Here is a 25,409-nt window from a genome sequence, read left to right as displayed (position 1 = left end):
CTTCATCGGGTTATGAAATACATTTTGTTTGCAAACTTTTGTGTGAATCATAGCCCTATGAAGTTAAAAAATAGTGACATAAATGCTTAAATGAAGAAAAAGAATCTACCAATCAGAAAATAGGATTTAGTATGAAAACAAATAAAAATTAATCATTTGTCATATTATATCACACAGTCAATGGTTTTAATAATCAAGTTTTTTTATTTGTGAAATTTCGTTTGATGAAAATTTTTGAAAAATAAGAATGAAAAAAATTAACAGAAAGAGAAACATAAGAGAATGCAAGTTTATCACACTAACGCTAACCGTTCATGTTTTAAAGAACAACACTTACCTTTTTCTGTAAAAAAGAAATACGAGGAAAATTTCACGTGAAGTTGAAAAAGAAAGAAAAATGAATGAGACAGGGGAATGAGGTAAAGGGAGTAAGGAGATGAAGAGGGGTGGCGGAAAACCCATACCATTCTCGAACTACTTTTTAAGATATTTGAGCTTGAAATATACCATTTACGCAAATTTCCCGACAAAAAAAAGGTAATAAAAAATTGATAAAATTATGTTTTCTGTAACATTTGGATGAATGTAGTTAAATGACCCTGTTGATTTTTGTCCTAAATTTCTAACAATGGAAAAGAATCCTGGGAAATCATTTTCTCCAAATCATGTCATAATACGAATTTAAACATATTACCACTCTATCCGTAATCCTGATCCGGGACCGAGAACGCCATTATACCACTCATATATTCGTTAGAGTTGTTTCCCTTCAACGGAAGTTGATCATTGTTTTACCTTTCGGAGCTTGACTTTCGCTGATTCGTGATGGCAATGCTTGTAAAATAGTAAGTAAACGTAGACATGTATTTATGTTCACATTTTTTTGTAGATCGATCCATTACACCAAGTTTTTGAAAGCTTGGCACTATTTTGTTTTGGATTGAACAAGAAGTTGAAGTACGCAGATCATTGTTTTTTTTTTAAATAGTTTCTGCGTTTGAATGAATGCGTACGTATTTGATTGTTTGAGTGAAAAAAAAAAAAAAAGATTACTATCTTAATATTTAGGGAAATGTGTATTTCTGTCAAAATGAATGTACTATTTGTTGCCAAATGTAAGATTAGTACTGTGTTAAATATGTAACCCTCGTGACATTAAGTTTTATTATTGCATCAGACATGTAGACAGTTTGGGCACATGGAAATGTATTGCTATTATAGCGATATATAGCTATAATAGCTATTTATAGCAGAAACATATATACATAGAGATTGGAAACTCCTTCTTTGTCTTTGTTGACAGGCAGCGGGACCTCCGGTTTATAGGCATTTTCCGTTGGCTAACTACTTTCAAGTGTATTCTTTTAAACATGATATTTTTGCATCAGTACAAAGTTTTAACATTATATCATGGTTTGATGTGACCAGTTTTTCCAATTGATGTTATTTAATATGTTTTTTTGAAAGCATGAAAATCGGCAATTTTACCTGGTTTTTCGAAAATCAGACATTCAAAACCGGAAGTGCATTTTGTTTTATTAATATATAGTTAAAATATTATTTTTTCTTTCCAAAATCGTCCTCAAACCATCTGAAAATTACTGAACTTTTATAACATTTCAAAGTTATTCTGCTGTATTTAACTATTTAAAAGTTTATCTAAAAACCCCTAAGCACATACAGAGGTACATCTGCCGATCGTAAAAATGGCGGAGTTGCCAATCTCTATGTATATATGTTTCTGTTTATAGCTATAAAAAACTGACGGAAAACAACATTTCTGGAGATAAAAATGCTTGCGCTCAAAACCTTATGAAACTTTCAGTGGCTGTTTATAACGCTCATTTAAACATATTGTGAGAATATAGGTCATTAGCCTCATCTATTTAAGGTTCATTATATGTTAACTAAGTCCATTATCGCTGTGTATCCCTTTACTCATACCAATCCGTTTAATGTGACACCTGTGGGATGGGGCTATACACACATATCGCGTATACTTCCGGTTGTGTGTTGGCTGCTGTCATATGTATCCTTGTGCAGTCTAGGGTAACTTGGTGTTTACCTTTGAGACGACAGGATATTGGTGAGTTGCCGGAAGACGTTCCGCGCTCACTGCGCATATGCCATGGATCTGGCCAATCGGAATGGGTGTGCGACGTCGACGTAGGACCAGGGGGCTGGGGTATAAAAAGGGCTGCACAGCGAAAATGGCTGACTTGCATGGCCGGATAACTGGCCAACACCCAGGGAGAGATACCTTTCCCACCTCAGGAGCTGATAACAGCTACCACACAGTGCTGACAACAGCACACGCACATTAGTACGTAAACGTTGGGGCACGTGGGGGTGTGTACACGTTAGTTAGGGAGTGAGGCTGTTGCTAGTGTTTACCAGGAAGTGAGGGTGTAGGGTATAAGTTTATAGGTATAGGAGGGGGGTAGATGTACCGTTATCAATAGGTCCTATATAATCCTATAGGGGTGTCCGTATACTGAAACCGTTTATCTTTGTGTATTACTTTTACTTACTTTGTTACCGTTTATATGTATCACTGTTTAATTGATCTAGTTAATTAATATGAATAAATCTCCATTTATCTTTATGTAAGTGTTTGTTGATGTGTAGTGAATTGCTCCGCCACATCCTTATGAACTTGGGATTGAGCTGTCTGTAATCAGCTCAGCGTGTGTGCGTGTCTCTACTCTCGGGATTCGTCTGCTGGCCGGTGTCGTGGGGATTGTAAATCAAAACTATACGATCACGCCTTTTGGGAACTGACGTCCCCTCGACGCTGGTCCCGGGAGTGGGGACGCGCTATTACAATATTGAACAGGTCGGGGAGAAGTCCTGATTTGGCTATAATAGCCAAATACGACTATAATAGCCAAATATAGCTATATAAACAGTGGCAAAACACATGGAATCTGCTGAAAAATGTATTTAAAGCAAAAAGTTTTACAGTAAATTGAAATATGATCAATGTTCTTAGTTATTACAAAAACGATGTTGAAACCAAAAACTCACCTGTGCAATTTGAACAAACTAAACTGACATTACACGTGTGGTAGTCCCTACTGGAATTTCTCCTCTAGAGCCTTATATTCAGACATTTGATAGATGTGTAACAGGAGAGCAGAAAATGTAGTGGTCAAACCGGGATTTGAATCCGGGACCTCCGAACACTAACCGAATGTTCTACTCCAGAGCTACTTGTTTACCGATGATCTATCGATAATCCAATTCTGCCACAGATGTCTTTTGTCAGAATCCCTACTCAAGCCCTCTAAACTCCAGTCTGGAAAATAAAGTCAGGTTGACCTACCTCTTTTAAAGGTCTGTTACAGAAATAATCCAACTGAAGTGGTTCCCATACTGGCACACATCGCTAATGGAGATAGTTTTCTTTCCATATGCACATATGTTATTTATTGACATTTGACAGTATGTATCAAGAACAAATAAAACAATATATATAATTGTCGAACTTCTAATTCTGTGGTACCCCGAAATCCGTGGCATTTTGATTCCGGTATTGCCAAAATCTCTTATTTTTATGCTATTATGATAGCGCATTTGCAGCAGAATAAGAAATGTTAGTGTTGAGTCACTAACTATCAAAAACAGATGCGGATGGGGATCTACTGTAAACTGACTTTTATGGAGATTATTAGTTTAAAGATGCTCCACCGCTGACAAACATTATTTTTTCACTATCAAAAACAGGAGCAGACGATTTAGTATTTTTCTTCAGTTAAAAAAGTTATTTACTATACACAATTACCACCAATGAAAAGTTTGAGCTTCAAATTTTACTTTAATTTAAAAATGAAAAAAAAAAAAATTAATTGCATCCCGAAAAAATTTCATGTCACTATATCCTATATGGAATGAAATACTGATTGCTTCTGCACCAAAGGCAAAATGAATTATTTTATTACATTTTTTGTGCTAATTATGCATATAACATGATTAAACACCAATTACTGTTCAAGTGATGAATATCATTTATGCTCTGTGGTCGGTGGAGCATCTTTAAGTTTCTCGAATTTAAAATTGAATTTAGATATCTTTGAATTTTACTGTGCTAGAATGATCTAATTAAAATATTATTTCATGGAGATAAACATTCACAAATTTACCTTGATCAAGAAAATAAATTGCACTCAAAAATTTTTTCTTTACATTAATCATGAGGGTTTGATGATCAATGAATTCCGTATGTTTTAGTGGAGCTTCCTTGGGGAAGGTTTGTCTGGTTGGTGGAGCGGTCGGCGTGACATCTCACTACGGTGTATGGGGAAACACAGAACAGGGTGTGAAGGCATATAAACAACTACAGGAAGCTGTGGAGCCCTATACTCCAGAAGAACTCACACAGGTACAGTGTAGTGGTTTGTGATCGTTCTACACAGGTACAGTGTAGTGGTTTGTGATCGTTCTACACAGGTACAGTGTAGTGGTTTGTGATCGTTTTACACAGGTACAGTGTAGCGTTTGTGATAGTTCTACACAGGTACAGTGTAGTGGTTTGTGATCGTTCTACACAGGTACAGTGTTGCGGTTTGTGATCGTTCTACACAGGTACAGTGTAGTGGTTTGTGATAGTTTTACACAGGTACAGTGTAGCGTTTGTGATAGTTCTACACAGGTACAGTGTAGTGGTTTGTGATCATTCTACAAAGGTACAGTGTAGTGGTTTGTGATCGTTTTACACAGGTACAGTGTAGCGTTTGTGATCGTTCTACACAGGTCCAGTGTAGCGTTTGTGATCGTTCTACACAGGTACAGTTAGTGTTGTATAATCGACAAAATTTCATAATCGATCATCGGTTGGAATCGGATAGGCTAACCGATCCGATAATCGGTGAAAATAATCGGTTAATGTGAATTTCAGAATTGAGACTTGTATAAGACTGAAATTAGGTTATTTCAACCATGTTTTCCCATTGTATGTTGCCAGACTCTTCTCTTTTACTGTATACTTTGATAAGTGATAGTTTTATTCTTTTACTTACGAATATATTTTTGATTTGTTTGACTTATCAATGTTGTATTAGTTTGTTTTCTTTTCGTTTAAAGTCCAATTAATGGTTGTACATGCATGTACTATGTAGCATTGTCTGATTGTCAATTATATATTATTATTGTGGGCAAAAATGTTTTGGTATTTATCATTTTAGACAATAAGATACTTTTCATAAATGTCAAAATGAATTTATTTTTTATTGTCAACAACTCATAAACTGTTACATTACAAACAAAAATAAAGCTGGAAACAAAACAAACTTTTGTGTTATATTACTTCCTGTAAAGGTGAAATAAAAAGACTAGACTAAATCATTAAGCTGTATGTCACTAAGTGACAACAAAACACTTCAACTGACTAGAAATAATTGAAAACAGTTCAATTATCAAGTATCACTGGAATGTGACTGACTGACTGTTCAGACCTTGTGGAATTATAAAACGTCAATGTCATTATTAAAAACTCATTATTTCAACAAACACTTCCAACTGACTAGAAACAATTCAAAGATGTCCAATGTTCCAAACTATCAAATGTAACAACAGTCACCAGAAGTTTTTCATGTTCTTGTTCAGGAAAATGAACAGGTCCACATTACTGGGACTTAACCTGCTCCTTTTCTTCGATACAAGTTCTCCAGCAAGACTAAAGACCCGTTCTGACGACACGGAACTCGCTTGTACACACAGAAACTTCCTGGCCATGACCGACAGGCGGGGGTAGAAGACAGAATTTGTTTTCCACCATTCTAGAAGTGTTAGTTTTGTGTCCTTTTTTTGCATAACTGCTGACAGGTAGCGGGTTATTTCAGCTTGGATGGCATCTTCTGCCTCCATTTGGCTGACACCAGTGAACAAAATATCGCTGAACCAATCCTCCGTGTCAACCGACTTTAGAATCTCAACTTTCTGTTTTTTGTTTGGTGTTGTAGCATGACTAGCATCTATGTCTTCCATTTCATGTTCACTGTTTGATGTTGTAGTTTCTGCGTCCATGTTTTGTTGTGTTTGATTGTCCGACTCTGACTGGAGTGAGTTAACGGATTCCACAGGATTGTCCGGAAGAGTTGGAAAATCTGGAAGAGTTGGTAAATCTGGAAGAGTTGGTAAATCTGGAAGAGTTGGTAAATCTGGAAGAGGTGCAGGTTCATCTGTAGTTTTCTCCTGTTTCACAACAACTTTGATTCCACTCGCTAGTCTCCTGAGGATAGTCTCGGCTTCAAATTTCTTTTCTGGCAGAAATTCAAACCCTTTAGTGAAAGGGTTCAGAATTGTCCCTAGAAGAGCAATGTCCTCTGCCTCTGTTCTTTGTTCAAGTTCTTCACACATTTTTGCTTTTATTGCACGAACAGCTGGTGGGTCGTTTGCTGAAGGTTGTACACTACGTTTCAGTTTGACAACAGTTGGGAGTACTTTGCTGATGGTCGGAATTTTTTCCGAACACATGATGTCTGTTGCATCCTTGAAAGGCTGTAGCACATCAATTACCTTCTCTATAACAGAACTCTCCTCGAACGAGTATATGCTAGCTTTCATGGTGTCTTTGGATTTTTTGTTCGGGCGAGGGTCTGCTAACACGGCCATGATAGTGGGTGCTTGTTCATTAAGTCTACTGATCATTGCAAGGCTAGAATTCCATCTTGTAACTACATCGTTTATAAGTTTGTGTCCGTTCGTGTCCGGTAGAAGAAGTCTCTGCTTCTCATGCAGATAATCGTGGAGACTGCTGGACGCATGAAATAATGTTACCAAACGGCGTCCTTTTGCGAGGAGACGATGAATTTCCTTTTCTTCCATGGACTTTTTTACAACCATGTTGATTCTATGGCCGTAACAGCCAAAACGTGTCATTGATAATAACTTGAATGCCTTTACTTCATTAGCAGCATTGTCACTCGTTGCGATAACTTCTGGTAAGTTCCATTTTACTTTAGTCTCCATGATTGACTCAGCCAATGCCTCGGATGTGTGAGAACCCTCCATTTTTTTGGTTTCCAGCGTTGCTGTCTTCATCTCCCAGTCCTGGGTAATATAATGAACTGTTGTTGTGTTGTAAGACTCGGTGTTATTACTCGTCCAGCCATCATGGGTTATTCCAACTCCATCCACATTTCTGAGGTCTGCTGTTATTTTGTGAGAGATTTCTTCGCGTTTCCCGAGCAAAGAGGACAACAGCTTCTGCCTTGTTGGTAATTTGTATCTGAAAAATATAAAAGATAACGACTGCATGAAAAAACTGATGAAAAAACTGTATAAATGGCATTAGCACAGAAAATTTTAAAAAAATATATTTTTATCATGAATTGATTTTAATTTTTATTGATACATGTCTATTTTTATTTAATAATACCATCTATTAAATATGTATACATTTAATTTATATTTAATTTTTATTAATATTGATGAAATCTAAATGCTATTGCATTTTTGTAAAAATAAAATTTAATTGAATAATCTATTTTGTATCGATTTACTGCTTTTCTGATTTTAAGTCTCTTTTACTGTTTTATATTGAATAATTTAGCTGAATAACTTGTGGTTTATATTTTTTTATTCTCAATTTCTTACCTTGGATCCAATTCTTTGACAAATGATCTGAAGAATTCATTTTCCACTAAGCTGATAGGCAGGACTTTCCCGACAATGAGCTTTTGCAAAGCAACATCAATCTTTTCCGCCCTGTCTTTACTCAGGGGACCCTGGATTGAGTGGATTCCCATCGTATTTCTGTCAAAATTTAGCTTTGTTTGATGTGCTGGCGGCTTGATTGTCTTGGTCTCCGGCTGTCCCGCCAACTTGTGTTCTGACTCGATATGGACTCTGAAGTTTGTTGTATTTCCTGAAAATGAAAAAGGAATTTTCAAATTTTCACAAAGTACTAACATTACAAAGTGGTGAACTCAATATCTGGGTAATGAGACTTGCAACATGTTTGGATCACTAGTAAAAACTAAGAGTGAGATAATTAATTATATCTGAGAATAACCGACACTGAAAAAAAAATCTGAGTCAGTGATCATGAAATCATTTTGAACATTATGTAGAAAAAAAATCACGTTATCATACAAAATATAATTTATAAAGACACATCAAAACAAAATAAGATGCCGGTCTCTGAATATTGCCGTTACATTTCGACGGGAAATCGTCAATTTGAGATTTGCGGTTACACAAACGCAACAACACTGTCAACAGTAAACAACCTACCTGTGTTCGTATAACTTTTTCTGCAAAGTTTGCAGAATGCCTTCGACATATCCAAATTGTTCTTATAAGGGGGCTCGCCTTTGTCTTTCTTTTGAAAACCAAAGTATTTCCATACGTCTGATTTTAATTTTGTCCCCGGATGGGGGTACAGTTCGTCGTTGCGAGTTGAATTCGCCGCCTCGGGCATGTCAGGATCCGCCATTTTAGCTTGCGTAACATGGTTATGAATGCAGAGTGACTTCCCTTGGGGTGCGTTCGGTTGGTAAACTGGAGGCGCGTTCGACGATGTTTTCCTTCCGATGATCGATTATCTCATAATACAATCGATCATCGTAATCGTGAGACCTCTAACCGTCGTTGATCGATCCCTGCCGATCATCAATACAACACTAGGTACAGTGTAGTGGTTTGTGATCGTTCTACACAGGTACAGTGTTCGGTTTGTGATCGTTCTACACAGGTACAGTGTAGTGGTTTGTGATCGTTCTACACAGGTACAGTGTAGTGGTTTGTGATCGTTCTACACAGGTACAGTGTAGTGGTTTGTGATCGTTCTACACAGGTACAGTGTTCGGTTTCTGATCGTTCTACACAGGTACAGTGTTCGGTTTGTGATCGTTCTACACAGGTACAGTGTAGTGGTTTGTGATCGTTCTACACAGGTACAGTGTTTGGTTTGTGATCGTTCTACACAGGTACAGTGTAGCGTTTGTGATCGTTCTACACAGGTACAGTGTAGTGGTTTGTGATCGTTCTACACAGGTACAGTGTTCGGTTTGTGATCGTTCTACACAAGTACTGTGTAGTGGTTTGTGATCGTTCTACACAGGTACAGTGTAGTGGTTTGTGATCGTTCTACACAGGTACAGTGTAGTGGTTTGTGATCGTTCTACACAGGTACAGTGTTCGGTTTCTGATCGTTCTACACAGGTACAGTGTAGTGGTTTGTGATCGTTCTACACAGGTACAGTGTAGTGGTTTGTGATCGTTCTACACAGGTACAGTGTTTGGTTTGTGATCGTTCTACACAGGTCCAGTGTAGCGTTTGTGATAGTTCTACACAGGTACAGTGTAGTGGTTTGTGATCGTTCTACACAGGTACAGTGTAGTGGTTTGTTATCATTCTACACAGGAACAGTGTCATTCTACACAGGTACAGTGTTTGGTTTGTGATCGTTCTACACAGGTACAGTGTAGTGGTTTGTGATCGTTCTACACAGGTACAGTGTTCGGTTTGTGATCGTTCTACACAGGTACAGTGTAGTGGTTTGTGATCGTTCTACACAGGTACATTGTAGCATTTGTGATCGTTCTACACAGGTACAGTTTAGTGGTTTGTGATCGTTCTATACAGGTACAGTGTAGCGTTTGTGATCGTTCTACACAGGTACAGTGTAGCGGTTTGTGATCGTTCTACACATGTACAGTGTTGCGGTTTGTGATCGTTCTACACAGGTCCTGTGTAGAGGTTTGTGATTGTTCTACACAGGTACAGTGTTCGGTTTGTGATCGTTCTACACAGGTACAGTGTAGTGGTTTGTGATCGTTCTACACAGGTACAGTGTTCGGTTTGTGATCGTTCTACACAGGTACAGTGTAGTGGTTTGTGATCGTTCTACACAGGTACAGTGTTTGGTTTGTGATTGTTCTACACAGGTACAGTGTTCGGTTTGTGATCGTTCTACACAGGTACAGTGTAATGGTTTGTGATCGTTCTACACAGGTACAGTGTAGCGGTTTGTGATCCTTCTACACAGGTCTAGTGTAGCGTTTGTGATCGTTCTACACAGGTACAGTGTAGCGATTTGTGATCGTTCTACACAGGTTCAGTGTAGTGGTTTGTGATCGTTCTACACAGGTACAGTGTTGTGGTTTGTGATCGTTCTACACAGGTCCTGTGTAGAGGTTTGTGATTGTTCTACACAGGTACAGTGTTCGGTTTGTGATTGTTCTACACAGGTCCAGTGTAGCGTTTGTGATCGTTTTACACAGGTACAGTGTAGTGATTTGTGATCGTTCTACACAGGTACAGTGTAGTGGTTTGTGATCGTTCTACACAGGTACAGTGTAGTGGTTTGTGATCGTTCTACACATGTACAGTGTTGCGGTTTGTGATCGTTCTACACAGGTCCTGTGTAGAGGTTTGTGATTGTTCTACACAGGTACAGTGTAGCGTTTGTGATCGTTCTACACAGGTACAGTGTAGCGTTTGTGATCGTTCTACACAGGTACAGTGTAGCGTTTGTGATCGTTCTACACAGGTACAGTGTAGCGTTTGTGATCGTTCTACACAGGTACAGTGTAGTGATTTGTGATTGTTCTACACAGATACATTGAGTGGTTTGTGATCGTTCTACATAGGTCCAGTGTAGAGGTTTGTGATCGTTCTACACAGGTACAGTGTAGTGGTTTGTGATCGTTTTACACAGGTACAGTGTTTGGTTTGTGATCGTTCTACACAGGTACAGTGTAGTGGTTTGTGATCTTTCTACAGAGGTACAGTGTAGTGGTTTGTGATCGTTCTACACAGGTGCAGTGTAGTGATTTGTGATAGTTCTACACAGGTCCAGTGTAGCGATTTGTGATCATTCTACACAGGTACAGTGTAGTGGTTTGTGATCGTTCTACACATGTACAGTGTTGCGGTTTGTGATCGTTCTACACAGGTCCTGTGTAGCGTTTTGTGATAGTTCTACAACGGTACAGTGTAGTGGTTTGTGATCGTTTTACACAGGTACAGTGTAGCGTTTGTGATCGTTCTACACAGGTACAGTGTAGTGGTTTGTGATCGTTCTACACAGGTACAGTGTAGTGGTTTGTGATCACTCTACACAGGTACAGTGTAGTGGTTTGTGATAGTTCTACACAGGTACAGTGTAGTGGTTTGTGATCGTTCTACAAAGGTACAGTGTAGCGTTTGTGATCGTTCTACACAGGTACAGTGTAGCGTTTGTGATCGTTCTACACAGGTACAGTGTAGCGTTTGTGATCGTTCTACACAGGTCCAGTGTAGTGGTTTGTGATCGTTCTACACAGGTAAAGTGTTGCGTTTGTGATCGTTCTACACAGGTACAGTGTAGTGGTTTTTGATCGTTCTACACAGGTACAGTGTAGTGGTTTGTGATCATTCTACACAGGTTCAGTGTAGTGGTTTGTGATAGTTCTACAAAGGTACAGTGTAGCGTTTGTGATCGTTCTACACAGGTACAGTGTAGCGTTTGTGATCGTTCTACACAGGTCCAGTGTAGCGATTTGTGATCATTCTACACAGGTACAGTGTAGTGGTTTGTGATAGTTCTACACAGGTCCAGTGTAGCGATTTGTAATCATTCTACACAGGTACAGTGTAGTGGTTTGTGATCGTTCTACACATGTACAGTGATGCGGTTTGTGATCGTTCTACACAGGTCCTATGTAGAGGTTTGTGATCATTCTACACAGGTACAGTGTTCGGTTTGTGATCATTCTACACAGGTACAGTGTAGTGGTTTGTGATAGTTCTACACAGGTACAGTGTTCGGTTTGTGATCGTTCTACACAGGTACAGTGTAGTGGTTTGTGATAGTTCTACACAGGTACAATGTTCGGTTTGTGATCGTTCTACATAGGTACAGTGTTCGGTTTGTGATCATTCTACACAGGTACAGTGTAGTGGTTTGTGATCGTTCTACACATGTACAGTGTTGCGGTTTGTGATCGTTCTACACAGGTCCTGTGTAGCGTTTTGTGATCGTTCTACACAGGTACAGTGTAGCGTTTGTGATCGTTCTACACAGGTACAGTGTAGTGGTTTGTGATCGTTCTACACAGGTACAGTGTTCGGTTTGTGATCGTTCTACACAGGTACAGTGTAGTGGTTTGTGATTGTTCTACACAGGTACAGTGTTTCGTTTGTGATTGTTCTACACAGGTACAGTGTTCGGTTTGTGATCGTTCTACACAGGTACAGTGTAGTGGTTTGTGATCGTTCTACACAGGTTCAGTGTAGCGGTTTGTGATCCTTCTACACAGGTCTAGTGTAGCGTTTGTGATCGTTCTACACAGGTACAGTGTAGCAATTTGTGATCGTTCTACACAGGTCCAGTGTAGTGTGTGTGTGATCGTTCTACACAGGTTCAGTGTAGTGGTTTGTGATCGTTCTACACAGGTACAGTGTTGCGGTTTGTGATCGTTCTACACAGGTCCTGTGTAGAGGTTTGTGATTGTTCTACACAGGTACAGTGTTCGGTTTGTGATTGTTCTACACAGGTCCAGTGTAGCGTTTGTGATCGTTCTACACAGGTACAGTGTAGTGATTTGTGATCGTTCTACACAGGTACAGTGTAGTGGTTTGTGATCGTTCTACACAGGTACAGTGTAGTGGTTTGTGATCGTTCTACACATGTACAGTGTTGCGGTTTGTGATCGTTCTACACACAGGTCCTGTGTAGAGGTTTGTGATTGTTCTACACAGGTACAGTGTTCGGTTTGTGATCGTTCTACACAGGTACAATGTAGTGGTTTGTGATCGTTCTACACAGGTACAGTGTTCGGTTTGTGATCGTTCTACACAGGTACAGTGTAGTGGTTTGTGATCGTTTTACACAGGTACAGTGTAGCGTTTGTGATCGTTCTACACAGGTACAGTGTAGTGGTTTGTGATCGTTCTACACAGGTACAGTGTAGTGGTTTGTGATCACTCTACACAGGTACAGTGTAGTGGTTTGTGATAGTTCTACACAGGTACAGTGTAGTGGTTTGTTATCGTTCTACAAAGGTACAGTGTAGCGTTTGTGATCGTTCTACACAGGTACAGTGTAGCGTTTGTGATCGTTCTACACAGGTACAGTGTAGCGTTTGTGATCGTTCTACACAGGTCCAGTGTAGTGGTTTGTGATCGTTCTACACAGGTACAGTGTTGCGTTTGTGATCGTTCTACACAGGTACAGTGAAGTGGTTTGTGATCGTTCTACACAGGTACAGTGTAGTGGTTTGTGATCATTCTACACAGGTTCAGTGTAGTGGTTTGTGATAGTTCTACAAAGGTACAGTGTAGCGTTTGTGATCGTTCTACACAGGTACAGTGTAGCGTTTGTGATCGTTCTACACAGGTCCAGTGTAGCGATTTGTGATCATTCTACACAGGTACAGTGTAGTGGTTTGTGATAGTTCTACACAGGTCCAGTGTAGCGATTTGTAATCATTCTACACAGGTACAGTGTAGTGGTTTGTGATCGTTCTACACATGTACAGTGATGCGGTTTGTGATCGTTCTACACAGGTCCTATGTAGAGGTTTGTGATCGTTCTACACAGGTACAGTGTTCGGTTTGTGATCATTCTACACAGGTACAGTGTAGTGGTTTGTGATAGTTCTACACAGGTACAGTGTTCGGTTTGTGATCGTTCTACACAGGTACAGTGTAGTGGTTTGTGATAGTTCTACACAGGTACAATGTTCGGTTTGTGATCGTTCTACATAGGTACAGTGTTCGGTTTGTGATCATTCTACACAGGTACAGTGTAGTGGTTTGTGATCGTTCTACACATGTACAGTGTTGCGGTTTGTGATCGTTCTACACAGGTCCTGTGTAGAGGTTTGTGATTGTTCTACACAGGTACAGTGTTCGGTTTGTGATCGTTCTACACAGGTACAGTGTAGTGGTTTGTGATCGTTCTACACAGGTACAGTGTTCGGTTTGTGATCGTTCTACACAGGTACAGTGTAGTGGTTTGTGATCGTTCTACACAGGTACAGTGTTTGGTTTGTGATTGTTCTACACAGGTACAGTGTTCGGTTTGTGATCGTTCTACACAGGTACAGTGTAGTGGTTTGTGATCGTTCTACACAGGTACAGTGTAGCGGTTTGTGATCCTTCTACACAGGTACAGTGTAGCGTTTGTGATCGTTCTACACAGGTACAGTGTAGCGATTTGTGATCGTTCTACACAGGTCCAGTGTAGTGTTTGTGATCGTTCTACACAGGTACAGTGTAGTGGTTTGTGATCGTTCTACACAGGTACAGTGTAGCGTTTGTGATCGTTCTACACAAGTCCAGTGTAGCGTTTGTGATCGTTCTACACAGGTACAGTGTTTGGTTTGTGATCGTTCTACACAGGTCCAGTGTAGCGTTTGTGATCGTTCTACACAGGTACAGTGTAGTGATTTGTGATCGTTCTACACAGGTACAGTGTAGTGGTTTGTGATCGTTCTACACAGGTACAGTGTAGTGGTTTGTGATCGTTCTACACAGGTACAGTGTTCGGTTTGTGATCACTCTTATTACATATTTGAATATTACAGAGTTATCTGCCCTTGCGGGTAGGTGTTGATTGATGTGATGTCACATGTTTGCAATCGTAACATCATACTTTTCTGAGAAAACAAGGTGAATTACACTCACAAAAAAATGATATCACAATGGATACCTACCAGTAGGCCTAGGGGAGCTAACTCTATAATATTTAAAGACGGAATCAATCAATCAATTTCATCTGAGATTTTTTCCACATCTTACTATTTGATTTCCTAATAAACGCCCCATTTGTTACAATTTCAAGCATCCTGGGCACTAATTATGGTAAATAATACCTATACAAGGAGGAAATGTTTACTGGGAAAATCTTGATCAAAACATTCTTGTTTACTTATTTATAGGTCAGGACGATGACAACTTCAGCATTCAACAGTGGTATCGAGAGTACGACTCGTACAGTTGTCGGGAAGTCTTCCTCCACTCCTTTCACAGATGTATACAACAAAGGTAGGTTATGTCACCCCTGAAATGTCATCATGGACTGGTCTAGTCCTTGATTTAGAAGAGTCTAAATGTGTCTTCAGGGGAGAGTAAGTAAAAGGTTTTCTCTAATCTGGATTTCAGTTCTCAGGTCAATAATAAATTGTCAAAAGTATTTATCCCTGTAGTAACAAGCGACGTCCCTGTATATAGTAATTAGAAGTCAGTTAAAAGTTATATATGTCATAGTTTTCACACTCACGAATCAACAAGAGCTTTTCATATTTTATTCACCACCTCAAAATATGATCATATTGAGAATTGCAATACTTACAATTGAATAGGTTTTGATTTAATATTTACAAGTAATACTAAGAGATAGAAATAAAATTTCCCCTCTGTTACAGCATTTGTAACCACAGACAACCACACACTAATCCAGCACTTTTCATGACCTAGCTGCAATATTGTAGCTAAAAAGACTTTAAGACAGATAATGGTGTCGTCTTTAGAGCTACAATTGGTTCCTATTACAGTTCCTGTACTGCTAATGGAGCAAAGACATGTTTGTGCAACCCATTATTAAAACGTCTGTATGCATTGTATCGTACTTGTTTTATATAACTTACCTAAAAAACAATAAAACTGAACCTTATAAAATATCAAATTCACAGCGAGGCATTATTTTTCACATATAGATATGATGGTCTTTTCAAATGAAAATTATACGGGAAGTCTACAAATTGTAAATTTGACGTCTTAATAGTGGTAAAGTAGATATTTAGAATGGTCGCTATGTTTCTTTTGCACAAAAATTATATGTAAATTACAATAATTGAAAACCTAAAACAAAGTATAGAAAACTGTGCTCCACTACGATATATAGGGACCATTTCGTACCCGGCCGAAAGGTACAGTAGGCCGGGTACGTAAATTCGTTCTATTCATGACCATGTAATCCTGATTGGCCATGAAAGAGGGGATTCAGTTATTTCCATGCCCATGTAATCTTGATTGTGCATGAAAGAGAGATTCAGCTATTTTCATGGCCATGTAATCTTGATTGGCCATGAAAGAGAGATTCAGCTATTTCCATGACTATGTAATCTGATTGGCCATGAAAAAGATATTCAGTTTTTTTTCATGACCATGTAATCTTGATTGGCCATGAAAGAGAGATTCAGTTTTTTTTCATGACCATGTAATTCTGATTGGCCATGAAAGAGAGATTCATCTATTTTCATGACCATGTAATCTTGATTGGCCATTAAAAAGAGAGATTCAGCTATTTTCATGACCATGTAATTCTGATTGGCCATGAAAGAGAGATTCATCTATTTTCATGACCATGTAATCTTGATTGGCCATGAAAGAGAGATTCAGCTATTTTCATGACCATGTAATCTTGATTGGCCATGAAAGAGAGATTCAGCTATTTTCATGACCATGTAGTCATGATTGGCCATGAAAGAGAGATTCAGTTATTTTTCATGACCATGTAGTCCTGATTGGCCATGAAAGAGAGATTCAGTTATTTTTCATGGCCATGTAGTCCTGATTGGCCATGAAAGAGAGATTCAGTTTTTTTTCATGGCCATGTAGTCCTGATTGGCCATGAAAGAGAGATTCAGCTATTTTTCATGACCATGTAGTCTTGATTGGCCATGAAAGAGAGATTCAGCTATTTTCATGACCATGTAGTCCTGATTGGCCATGAAAGAGAGATTCAGCTATTTTCATGACCATGTAGTCCTGATTGGCCATGAAAGAGAGATTCAGCTATTTTCATGACCATGTAGTCCTGATTGGCCATGAAAGAGAGGATTCAGCTGTTTTCATGTTAATGACCATGTAATCCTGATTGGCCATGAAAGGGGGGAGTCAGCTCTTTTTATTGATATGTAATCCATGAAAGGAGAATATGTGTGGACTCAAAGGTGGTAACAAGTGATTTATTTGCCACACTTTTACTTCGTGAGAGGTTAGAAGAATTACATGTACAGTAAATAAACTTTTTGTTGTTTGTTTTCATCCTCCTTACTCCAGGGATTACTATCACCATCATTATATCCTCCTCTGGAATGTTTTATAGCAAAACTGAAAGTAGAATCACAAGCCTACAGAGATTTCCTTTGAAGACTACAGAGAAAGTGACACCCAACTGAATAGTGAATAGCCACACAGTCAACCACAGTGTACCGTTATTCAATTCTTTTGATTTACATAAAATACCTTCACATCTTATGCACACAGAGCCTTCACAGAGCTATGAAATATTCCAGGGGTGGATATGACGGCAGTGAGAGTAGCCCCTGGAATATCATGGATAATTTAATGTTTGTTGCATGCAACATTCCATGTGAGAGTTTTATTGCTATATAACCTATGAAAATCTCACACACTTGCGTTATCAAAATAGCACAGTTTTGATTGGTTTTTAGTCAAAAGGTCAAATGTCAATATTTCTCAATACAAGTGATACTTCACTAAGTAATTTTGATTGTTGTTTTCCGCACAGGTGTACAGAAGACGTTTGAATTTCTCGTCAGTGCTCCAAGTCGTGTTGGTGAAGGTGTGAACAGTCTGACCGATACAGTTAAGGAACAGTTCAAAGAAAAGTAAAGTGGTCATTGGTGACAGTGGAACGTGTCAAAAGACAGAAAAATAAGGAATAATTTCAAATCTGTGATTATAATGCACATTTATTACTTGACAGTCAAACTTGACAAGCAAAGGGGGGAAAAACCAAGAAAAATGAGGAATACTTTCAAATCTTTGATTAATGCGCAATTATTTCTTGACAGTCAAGCTTGTCAATCATGGATAAAAAAAAAACATATTTTCAAATCTATGATTAATGCACATTTTAACATTTGCGGAATAAGAAATTATTTAAGAAAATGTTGTGAAGTGAGAATTTTCAGAGACATATTAAATATATCTTGTTACAAGTCATTAAGACTTTCTCTGTGATAAAAAAGTAATTCATGAAAATATTTATTTGTTCAATTGTACTGAAAGTTATACTACACTTTTAATGAAGACATTTATGTATTTTTGGCAGTTTGTACGTGAAATATGTGAAAGAAAATATTATTTGTGTCCTGGATTCTCTTTCACAAACAACCGGCATCATTCAGTGCCAAATCATATAATTATGAGATTGGAACTCGACCAACATAGCATCCTCGATACTCCAGGGGTTCTAATTACTGACGTTATATCCACCCCATCCTCGATACTCCAGGGGTTCCAATCACTGACGTTATATCCACCCCATCCTCGATACTCCAGGGTTCCGATCACATACAATCTCTACACCCCTGGACTATCTTAGTAAAACTGAAGGCAGCTGAGAGGAACAAATCTGAACCAATCACAGGCCTGCAAAGATTTCTTTTGAAAACTACAGAGAGAGCGACGCCCTACTTCAAAGCCACACAGTCAACCACAGTGTACCATTAAATGGCTCTTTTGATGTACGACTAAATTATCTGTTCTGTTCTGTTCTGTTTCCTCAGTTTTTAGCCCACCATCATCAGATGGTGGGCTATTCAAATCGCCTTTCGTCCGTGGTCCGTCGTCCGTCCGTCCGTTAACAATTCTTGTTACCGCTATTTCTCAGAAAGTACTGAAGGGATCTTTCTCCAATTTCATATGTAGGTTTCCCTAGGAACCTAGTTGTGCATATTGCAGGCGGCCATCTTGGATTTTGATAGTTAAAGTTTGTTACCGCTATTTCTCAAAAAGTGCTGAAGGGATCTTTCTCATATTTCATATATAGGTCCCCCTAGGGCCCTAGTTGTGCATATTGCATTTTGAGACCGATCAGTAAACAAGATGGCCGACAGGCGGCCATCTTGGATTTTGATAGTTAAAGTTTGTTACCGCTATTTCTCAAAAAGTGCTGAAGGGATCTTTCTCAAATTTCATATATAGGTCCCCCTAGGGCCCTAGTTGTGCATATTGCATTTTGAGACCAATCAGTAAACAAGATGGCCGACAGGCGGCCATCTTGGATTTTGATAGTTAAAGTTTGTTACCGCTATTTCTCAGAAAGTACTGAAGGGATCTTTCTCAAATTTCATATGAAGGTTCCCCTAGGACCCTTGTTGTGCATATTGCATTTTGGGACCGATCGGTTAACAAAATGGCCGACAGGCGGCCATCTTGGATTTTGGTAGTTAAAGTTTGTTACCACTATTTCTCAGAAAGTACTGAAGGGATCCTTCTCAAATTTCATAGTTAGGTTCCCCTAGGACCCTTGTTGTGCATGTTGCATTTTGGGACGATCAGTCAACAAGATGGCCGACAGGCGGCCATCTTGGATTTTGATAGTTAAAGTTTGTTACCGCTATTTCTCAGAAAGTACTGAAGGGATCTTTCTCAAATTTCATATACAGGTTCCCCTAGGACCCTTGTTGTGCATATTGCATTTTGGGACCGATCGGTTAACAAAATGGCCGACAGGCGGCCATCTTGGATTTTGGTAGTTAAAGTTTGTTACCACTATTTCTCAGAAAGTACTGAAGGGATCCTTCTCAAATTTCATAGTTAGGTTCCCCTAGGACCCTTGTTGTGCATGTTGCATTTTGGGACGATCGGTCAACAAGATGGCCGACAGGCGGCCATCTTGGATTTTGATAGTTAAAGTTTGTTACCGCTATTTCTCAAAAAGTGCTGAAGGGATCTTTCTTAAATTTCATATATAGGTTCCCCTAGGGCCCTAGTTGTGCATATTGCATTTTGAGACCGATCAGTAAACAAGATGGCCGACAGGCGGCCATCTTGGATTTTGATAGTTAAAGTTTGTTACCGCTATTTCTCAGAAAGTACTGAAGGGATCTTTCTCAAATTTCATATACAGGTTCCCCTAGGACCCTTGTTGTGCATATTGCATTTTGGGACCGATCGGTCTACAAGATGGCCGACCGACAGCCATATTGGATTTTGATAGTTAAAGTTTGTTACCGCTATTTCTCAGAAAGTACTGAAGGGATCTTTCTCAAATTTTATATGTAGGTTCCCCTTGTATCCTAGTTGTGCATTGTACCTTTTAGGACTGATGAATAATGCCTTTCGGGACTGATCGGTAAACAAGATGGCCAACCGGCCGCTATCTTAGATTTCATTGTTGAAGTTTGTTACCACTATTTCTTAGAAAGTACTATAGCGATCTGTCTCAAATTTTATATGTCATGTGTTTGAAAAAGTTTGAAAAGCAGGGAAAAGATCCCTCTTTCCATTGTCAGACATAGATCTTTCTTTGGTGGGCGCCAAGATCCCTCTGGGATCTCTTGTTCTATATGATAGTCCAGGGGTGTAGAAATTTTTAAGTGATCAGAACCCCTGGAGTATCAAGGATGCCAACATAGAAGAAAATAGACTAAATGTTATTATAGTGCATTTCTTTTGCTTTACAACATATTTTGATGTTACCGGGTAAATAATATATAAAATACATCAAAAATATTGTTTAAATCAGGAAAATGTTAAAGTTATCATCCTGTATTTAATTCTTTCCTATTAGAACATGTATATCTAAACCTCCTAAGCACATACAACGGTACATCTTTCGATCGTAAAAATTGTGAAATTGCCAATCTCTCTATTGTATGTTTCTGTTCAAACATTCAGAAATATTATTTATATTAAGCAAGTTTTTTCTATGATGAGTGCATCTGTCCTGTGTGCTAAATGTTATGTTTTTATTTGAATATTTGTAAATAAATATATTATCAAAACGTTTTGAAGTTGAAATGGTAATTTGTGTTGTGTAAGAAGTTAAGGTGGAGTATACGTCTAGAATCAGGATGTTTGTCTGTCTGTCTGTCTGTCTGTCTGTAGATGCAACTTTGTCTGGTGAACTCCTCCTAAACTACTTGACAGATTTTGATAAAATTTGGTACACAGAACCCTGACATAAAGGAGAGTTGGGTAAATTATATCGGATTCTGCTATGTCCCCTATTCAAGAAGTTATTACTAAATTTGTGCAGATGGGGTATTAGTTGTCCACTGTGTTTTTCCTGCCTATATATTTGGGGCCGAACCCATTCTCAATTGTATTTCTTGTTATTTTTTCCCAAATCTATGTCTGAATTTTGCCAATCAGTGAGTTGACACAATTTTTTTGTGACGAAAAACCAAGCCAGAACATCTTATTTTAGTATACAATTCTTTCACTGATTCTTATAGAAGCATACATGCAACAGTTTATTTCTACCTTTTCCAAAATTTTCATAGATGCTGTTCAAATTTTTCATTTCCTACTTTAGTTGCACAAAATTTCTCTATTTTCACCAGGTGGCAATTTTCCAAAATACCCAGGAAAAACACTGCACTCTGGCGCCTGTTCTAGTTCCCATTGCTTTGAGGTAGCCATGTAAAGTAATATATATTCATATGTGTTCTCAAGCTATTAAATTTCTTGTATCAGGCCCCGCTTGCACAAAACTTCTCAAACTAAGATTAATCTCAATCTCAAATTAATCCCTGAGCGATTGGAAGTCAGGAAACTCACTCATTTAAACAAAGTAAAATTACATGACTCGGATCGAAATCACAAGGTAAATTCACTATTAAAAAGTCATAGGCATAAAAACACAATTTTTTTGTCTTGAAAATCAGTTGGTTACATCAATACAGTATATCGATATACTTTTAATGGTCAGAACCAAAAGAAAGCTTCCACTTTTATGCGGGTATTTGAGTCATATGAGTTCATGTTTAACAAGGATTCTCCGATACGATTTAGGATATACATAGTACATATTCCGAATTTGCATATTACAGAGTTATCTGCCCTTGCAGGTAGGTATTGATTGTGACGTCATGTGTTTGCGAGCGTAACATCATACTTTTCGGAGAAAACGGCGTGTATAGCGCACATAAAATAATGACGATCGTAACAATGGATACCTACCCGCAAGGGAGCTAACTTTGTAATATGCAAAGACGGAATATGTACATTGTACATCCTTGGTCATAATTAAATAATTTTGACTTAATTGTCCCACAGTATCATGTATTAAAACATACTAGTGATAGTTTCCAATGTCATATTTGACAGGAGCTACCCTTCTACACCCACTCCCTCACCTTACAAACATTATTCATGACATTGTCATTGTGTGTGTAGAGTGAAATACCCGAGATACAAATTTCCTTCATCAAGAGTTACTTCCCTTTCTTTCAGTCCATCAACTTTTAACATATACTGACCAACTGATAACTAAGGGAAGTAACTCTTGATAGACATGAATGGTAATCACAATGCACATATATACTAATTAAAATTAGACTTGTAATTCAGTTCCACTACGATGCTCTTCGTTGCGTTCCAATACAAGTTCTAACAATGTCCGTTCCGGGTCACTCCGCATGACCCCTGTGGTGAGCAAATCAGCGTCTCGCCTACGGAATCTTCAGTGTGATTGATTCATTTGGAAATATAAACGGCTAACAGTATGTCCCGAGATGTTCTGTTTCTAGGCTAGATGTCATGCTGAGGTGACCCCAAACGAGATATTGTTAGACCTTGTATTGGAATGTAAGGTAGAGCATCGTAGTGGAGCGTAATTCCAAGTCTAATTTCAATTAGATTGAATGCACACATTGATTATCAAAGGGTTGCTTTATTAGTTTACCACCCTATATTAACTGCCAGGGTCATGTAAGGACGTGTTAGGTTTGTTGCTGATCAAGGAAAGCCGGAGTACCGGGAGAGAAAAACCACCAACCAGTGGTCAGTACCCGGCAACTGTCCAACATGGGATTCAAACTCGCGAACCAGAGGTGGAGGGGTGATGGTAATATATATATGTCGAGACATCTTAACCACTTGTCCACCGTGGCCCCCGATTATCAAAGATTCAGTTGAAAATGTTGTTGGATTAAATATTACGGAATTACATTGGGAAACATTTTGTTAGACTCAAAAATGTGTAATTAAAGCTGTTCAGTCAGAATCAAAATTTATTAAAGAAATTACACAGAAAAATAACAACAGCAATACATGTATTAAGTGCACCAACCTGGATACTCACGGGATTACTACATGTATAACTGTTGTCATATCCACCTCTGGACGATCTCATTGTAAAACTGGAGGCAGCTCAGGGGAACAAATCTGAACCAATCGCAGACCTACAAAGATTTTCTTTGAAGACTACAGAGAGAGTGACTCCCAACTTCAAAGCCACACATGTACAGTCAACTACAATGTACCGTTATACGTCTCTTTTGGTGTACATCAAAGGACTAAATTACTTAAGGATTATCTTGAATATGATGAGAATACAGTCAGAGTTTTGTTATATCTTCATAATATAAAAAAATGTATTCAAATTAATCCTTATAATTCAAATTACGAAAGATAATCTCTTCAATACTCAAAATTCATTTTGGGACTCTTTTGTCTATGAAATCTTTACGCCGTCATCTCAGCCAATCAGAAGCAACGTCACAAACGGCGACGCCGTTTTTTCCTTTATGGTCTGATAAAGTAAATTTCTAAGCCAATGAAAATGCTCGTAACAAGCAAAATTGAATTATATGGTAATAGTCCAGGAGTGGATAAAACGTCAGTTATAATAAACTCTGGAGTATTTGTATAAGGACATTCGATATACAGCTGGATTATCAATAATTAACACATTTTGGCATATCATCTATAATCAGAACATTTGGAAATCAATTGATACTAACGTTTTACGTTATACAAATACGTAAACAGTACATAAAAACGTTATGTAGAAGATAATGAAAAAAAATCCATGCGCATACGTATAATGTAGCTACAAATATTATTCATATAGACTCCCGTGCATCCATATTATTTTCCTGTAAATACTGTGATGTAGCTTTTACAAAAAAATCTATGAGAACTATACTTTACCAGAATTACAAATAGTACCGCTTAGAATTCTTAGATATTTCAAAGCAAAGGTGGTTGTACTGGAGATCACCCGCTAAAAGTTATACGAAGGTTAATTATCCGTGGATCTATTTCCTGTACCGCCGACAGAGCATAAATGATATTCATCACTTGAACAATAATTAGTGTTTTATCGTGTATATATATATGCCTAATTAACACAAAAATAACATAAAATGATTTATTTTGCCTTTAGTGCATGAGCAATCATTACTTCATTCTATATAAGATATAGTGCCACGGAATTTTTTCGGGATGGAACTAATTATTTTTCATATAACTTTTCAATGCTGGTAATGGTGTTAGGTAAGTAACTTTTGTAACTGGAGAAAAAACACTATTTGTCAGCGGTAAAGCATCTTTAAAAATGGGAATGTAAAACGAGATCGATAATTCTGAAGAGTCGCAAAAGTTATTAACTTATCGTTCATACAACACTTAGCAACATCTCCAGAAAAAAATTAATTGAAATAAATAAGATGTTAATTTTCAAAACGCGGGTCGTCTTATGTTTCCCGCCGTCGTCCTAAATACCGCATGCTAGTTGAATACCACTGCGTCAGAAGGCAAAACAGCGAAATTAATCTCGACACTTATCATATATATTACGCAAGAAGTCTTGCATATGTTTGTTGTTGTAACCTCATCTTAGGCCATCGATATGTATTTTCTGAATGTGTCTGAAAATACTTTGGTTTATATGATCAGCATATATGTAGATCGCTGCTATATAGTAAAACTTTTAATTTTACATTAACATTCAAGTTTCTTAAGTTATCTAGTAAAATAATTCTACCATTCACATACCTAGGAAATAGCTTTATTAGCACGTGTAGAAACATTTCCGTTTCGCGCGCGACCGGAATAACCTGTAAGCTGTTGATATCGGGGTTATAGTAGGGTTAGGACATTGTATTTTTCCAAAACCAAATGCAGACGCCTGTGGTCATATTTTCTAGCCCTAAATCGGAAGTGACGTAATAATAGTCCGTGGCTTATACATTTTGTAGCTGTATTATAACCAGAGATTTAAATAATTACTATTTAAATCTCTGTTATAACTGATGTCCTATCACTTATATCGATGGTCACAGGAAAAGCCGATCAACTATTTTTTATGATTACTTTTGAGTAGAGTCATTCGTACAATAACTTTGGCTCGAATGTAAATAGCTAAAAGTGTGAAATTCGATGTTTTGTGCTCTAATTGCAGGTATTCTCGTGTAACTATGAAAACAAAAATCACACAGAAAGTTTCGGATTTTTTTTGTCAAGGAACTCGAGTTCAGCAACGAATAAGTTTTAGTAAGATAATATTTTCCTCTAGTCTATATTTTTGATACATTGTGAACTGCAAAGTCTGTGACTGTAAAATGAAATTCTACGTAAATTAAAGAAATCCATGATTAAAGCATCAAGGACGTATGTGTGATGCTTCACGTACATGTACGTACACACCGATGATTGATCATTACAAACATTGTACTGTGTGTTGCTAACCGAATTAATTGAGATACATTTT

General features: G+C 38.0%; 2 protein-coding genes across 2 annotated transcripts; one reads left to right on the top strand and one right to left on the bottom strand.

Moving 5' to 3' along the window:
• Positions 1–724: 724 nt before the first annotated feature.
• Positions 725–17,686, top strand: LOC138306772 (uncharacterized). Its single transcript, XM_069247249.1, has 4 exons — positions 725–845; positions 4,231–4,381; positions 14,872–14,977; positions 17,469–17,686. The coding sequence occupies exons 1-4, from the start codon at positions 826–828 to the stop codon at positions 17,570–17,572; spliced, it is 381 nt and encodes a 126-aa protein (XP_069103350.1). The 5' UTR covers positions 725–825; the 3' UTR covers positions 17,573–17,686.
• Positions 5,575–8,624, bottom strand: LOC138306545 (E3 SUMO-protein ligase ZBED1-like). The gene is made up of 3 exons (XM_069246994.1): positions 8,236–8,624; positions 7,597–7,867; positions 5,575–7,228 (listed from the first exon to the last, which is right to left on the bottom strand). Exons 1-3 carry the CDS (start codon positions 8,435–8,437, stop codon positions 5,575–5,577), a joined length of 2,127 nt encoding a protein of 708 aa, XP_069103095.1. The 5' UTR covers positions 8,438–8,624.
• Positions 17,687–25,409: the final 7,723 nt, after the last annotated feature.

The sequence above is a fragment of the Argopecten irradians genome, chromosome 13, assembly GCF_041381155.1.
Source record: "Argopecten irradians isolate NY chromosome 13, Ai_NY, whole genome shotgun sequence".
NCBI classification, from domain to species: domain Eukaryota; kingdom Metazoa; phylum Mollusca; class Bivalvia; order Pectinida; family Pectinidae; genus Argopecten; species Argopecten irradians.
This window is presented reverse-complemented; position numbering and strand designations above follow the sequence as displayed.

What these genes read in the sequence shown, in the direction of transcription:
- LOC138306772 (XM_069247249.1), top strand. Translation starts at nt 826, where the DNA reads ATGGCAATGCTTGTAAAATA. An exon ending in CTCCAGAAGAACTCACACAG is followed by an intron (nt 4,382 to 14,871) that starts GTACAGTGTAGT and finishes ACTTATTTATAG; the next exon opens with GTCAGGACGATGACAACTTC. An exon ending in CACAGATGTATACAACAAAG is followed by an intron (nt 14,978 to 17,468) that starts GTAGGTTATGTC and finishes TTTTCCGCACAG; the next exon opens with GTGTACAGAAGACGTTTGAA.
- LOC138306545 (XM_069246994.1), bottom strand. Translation starts at nt 8,437, where the DNA reads ATGGCGGATCCTGACATGCCCGAGGCGGCGAATTCAACTCGCAACGAC. An exon ending in AAAAAGTTATACGAACACAG is followed by an intron (nt 7,868 to 8,235) that starts GTAGGTTGTTTA and finishes TTTCATTTTCAG; the next exon opens with GAAATACAACAAACTTCAGA. An exon ending in GTCAAAGAATTGGATCCAAG is followed by an intron (nt 7,229 to 7,596) that starts GTAAGAAATTGA and finishes TATATTTTTCAG; the next exon opens with ATACAAATTACCAACAAGGC.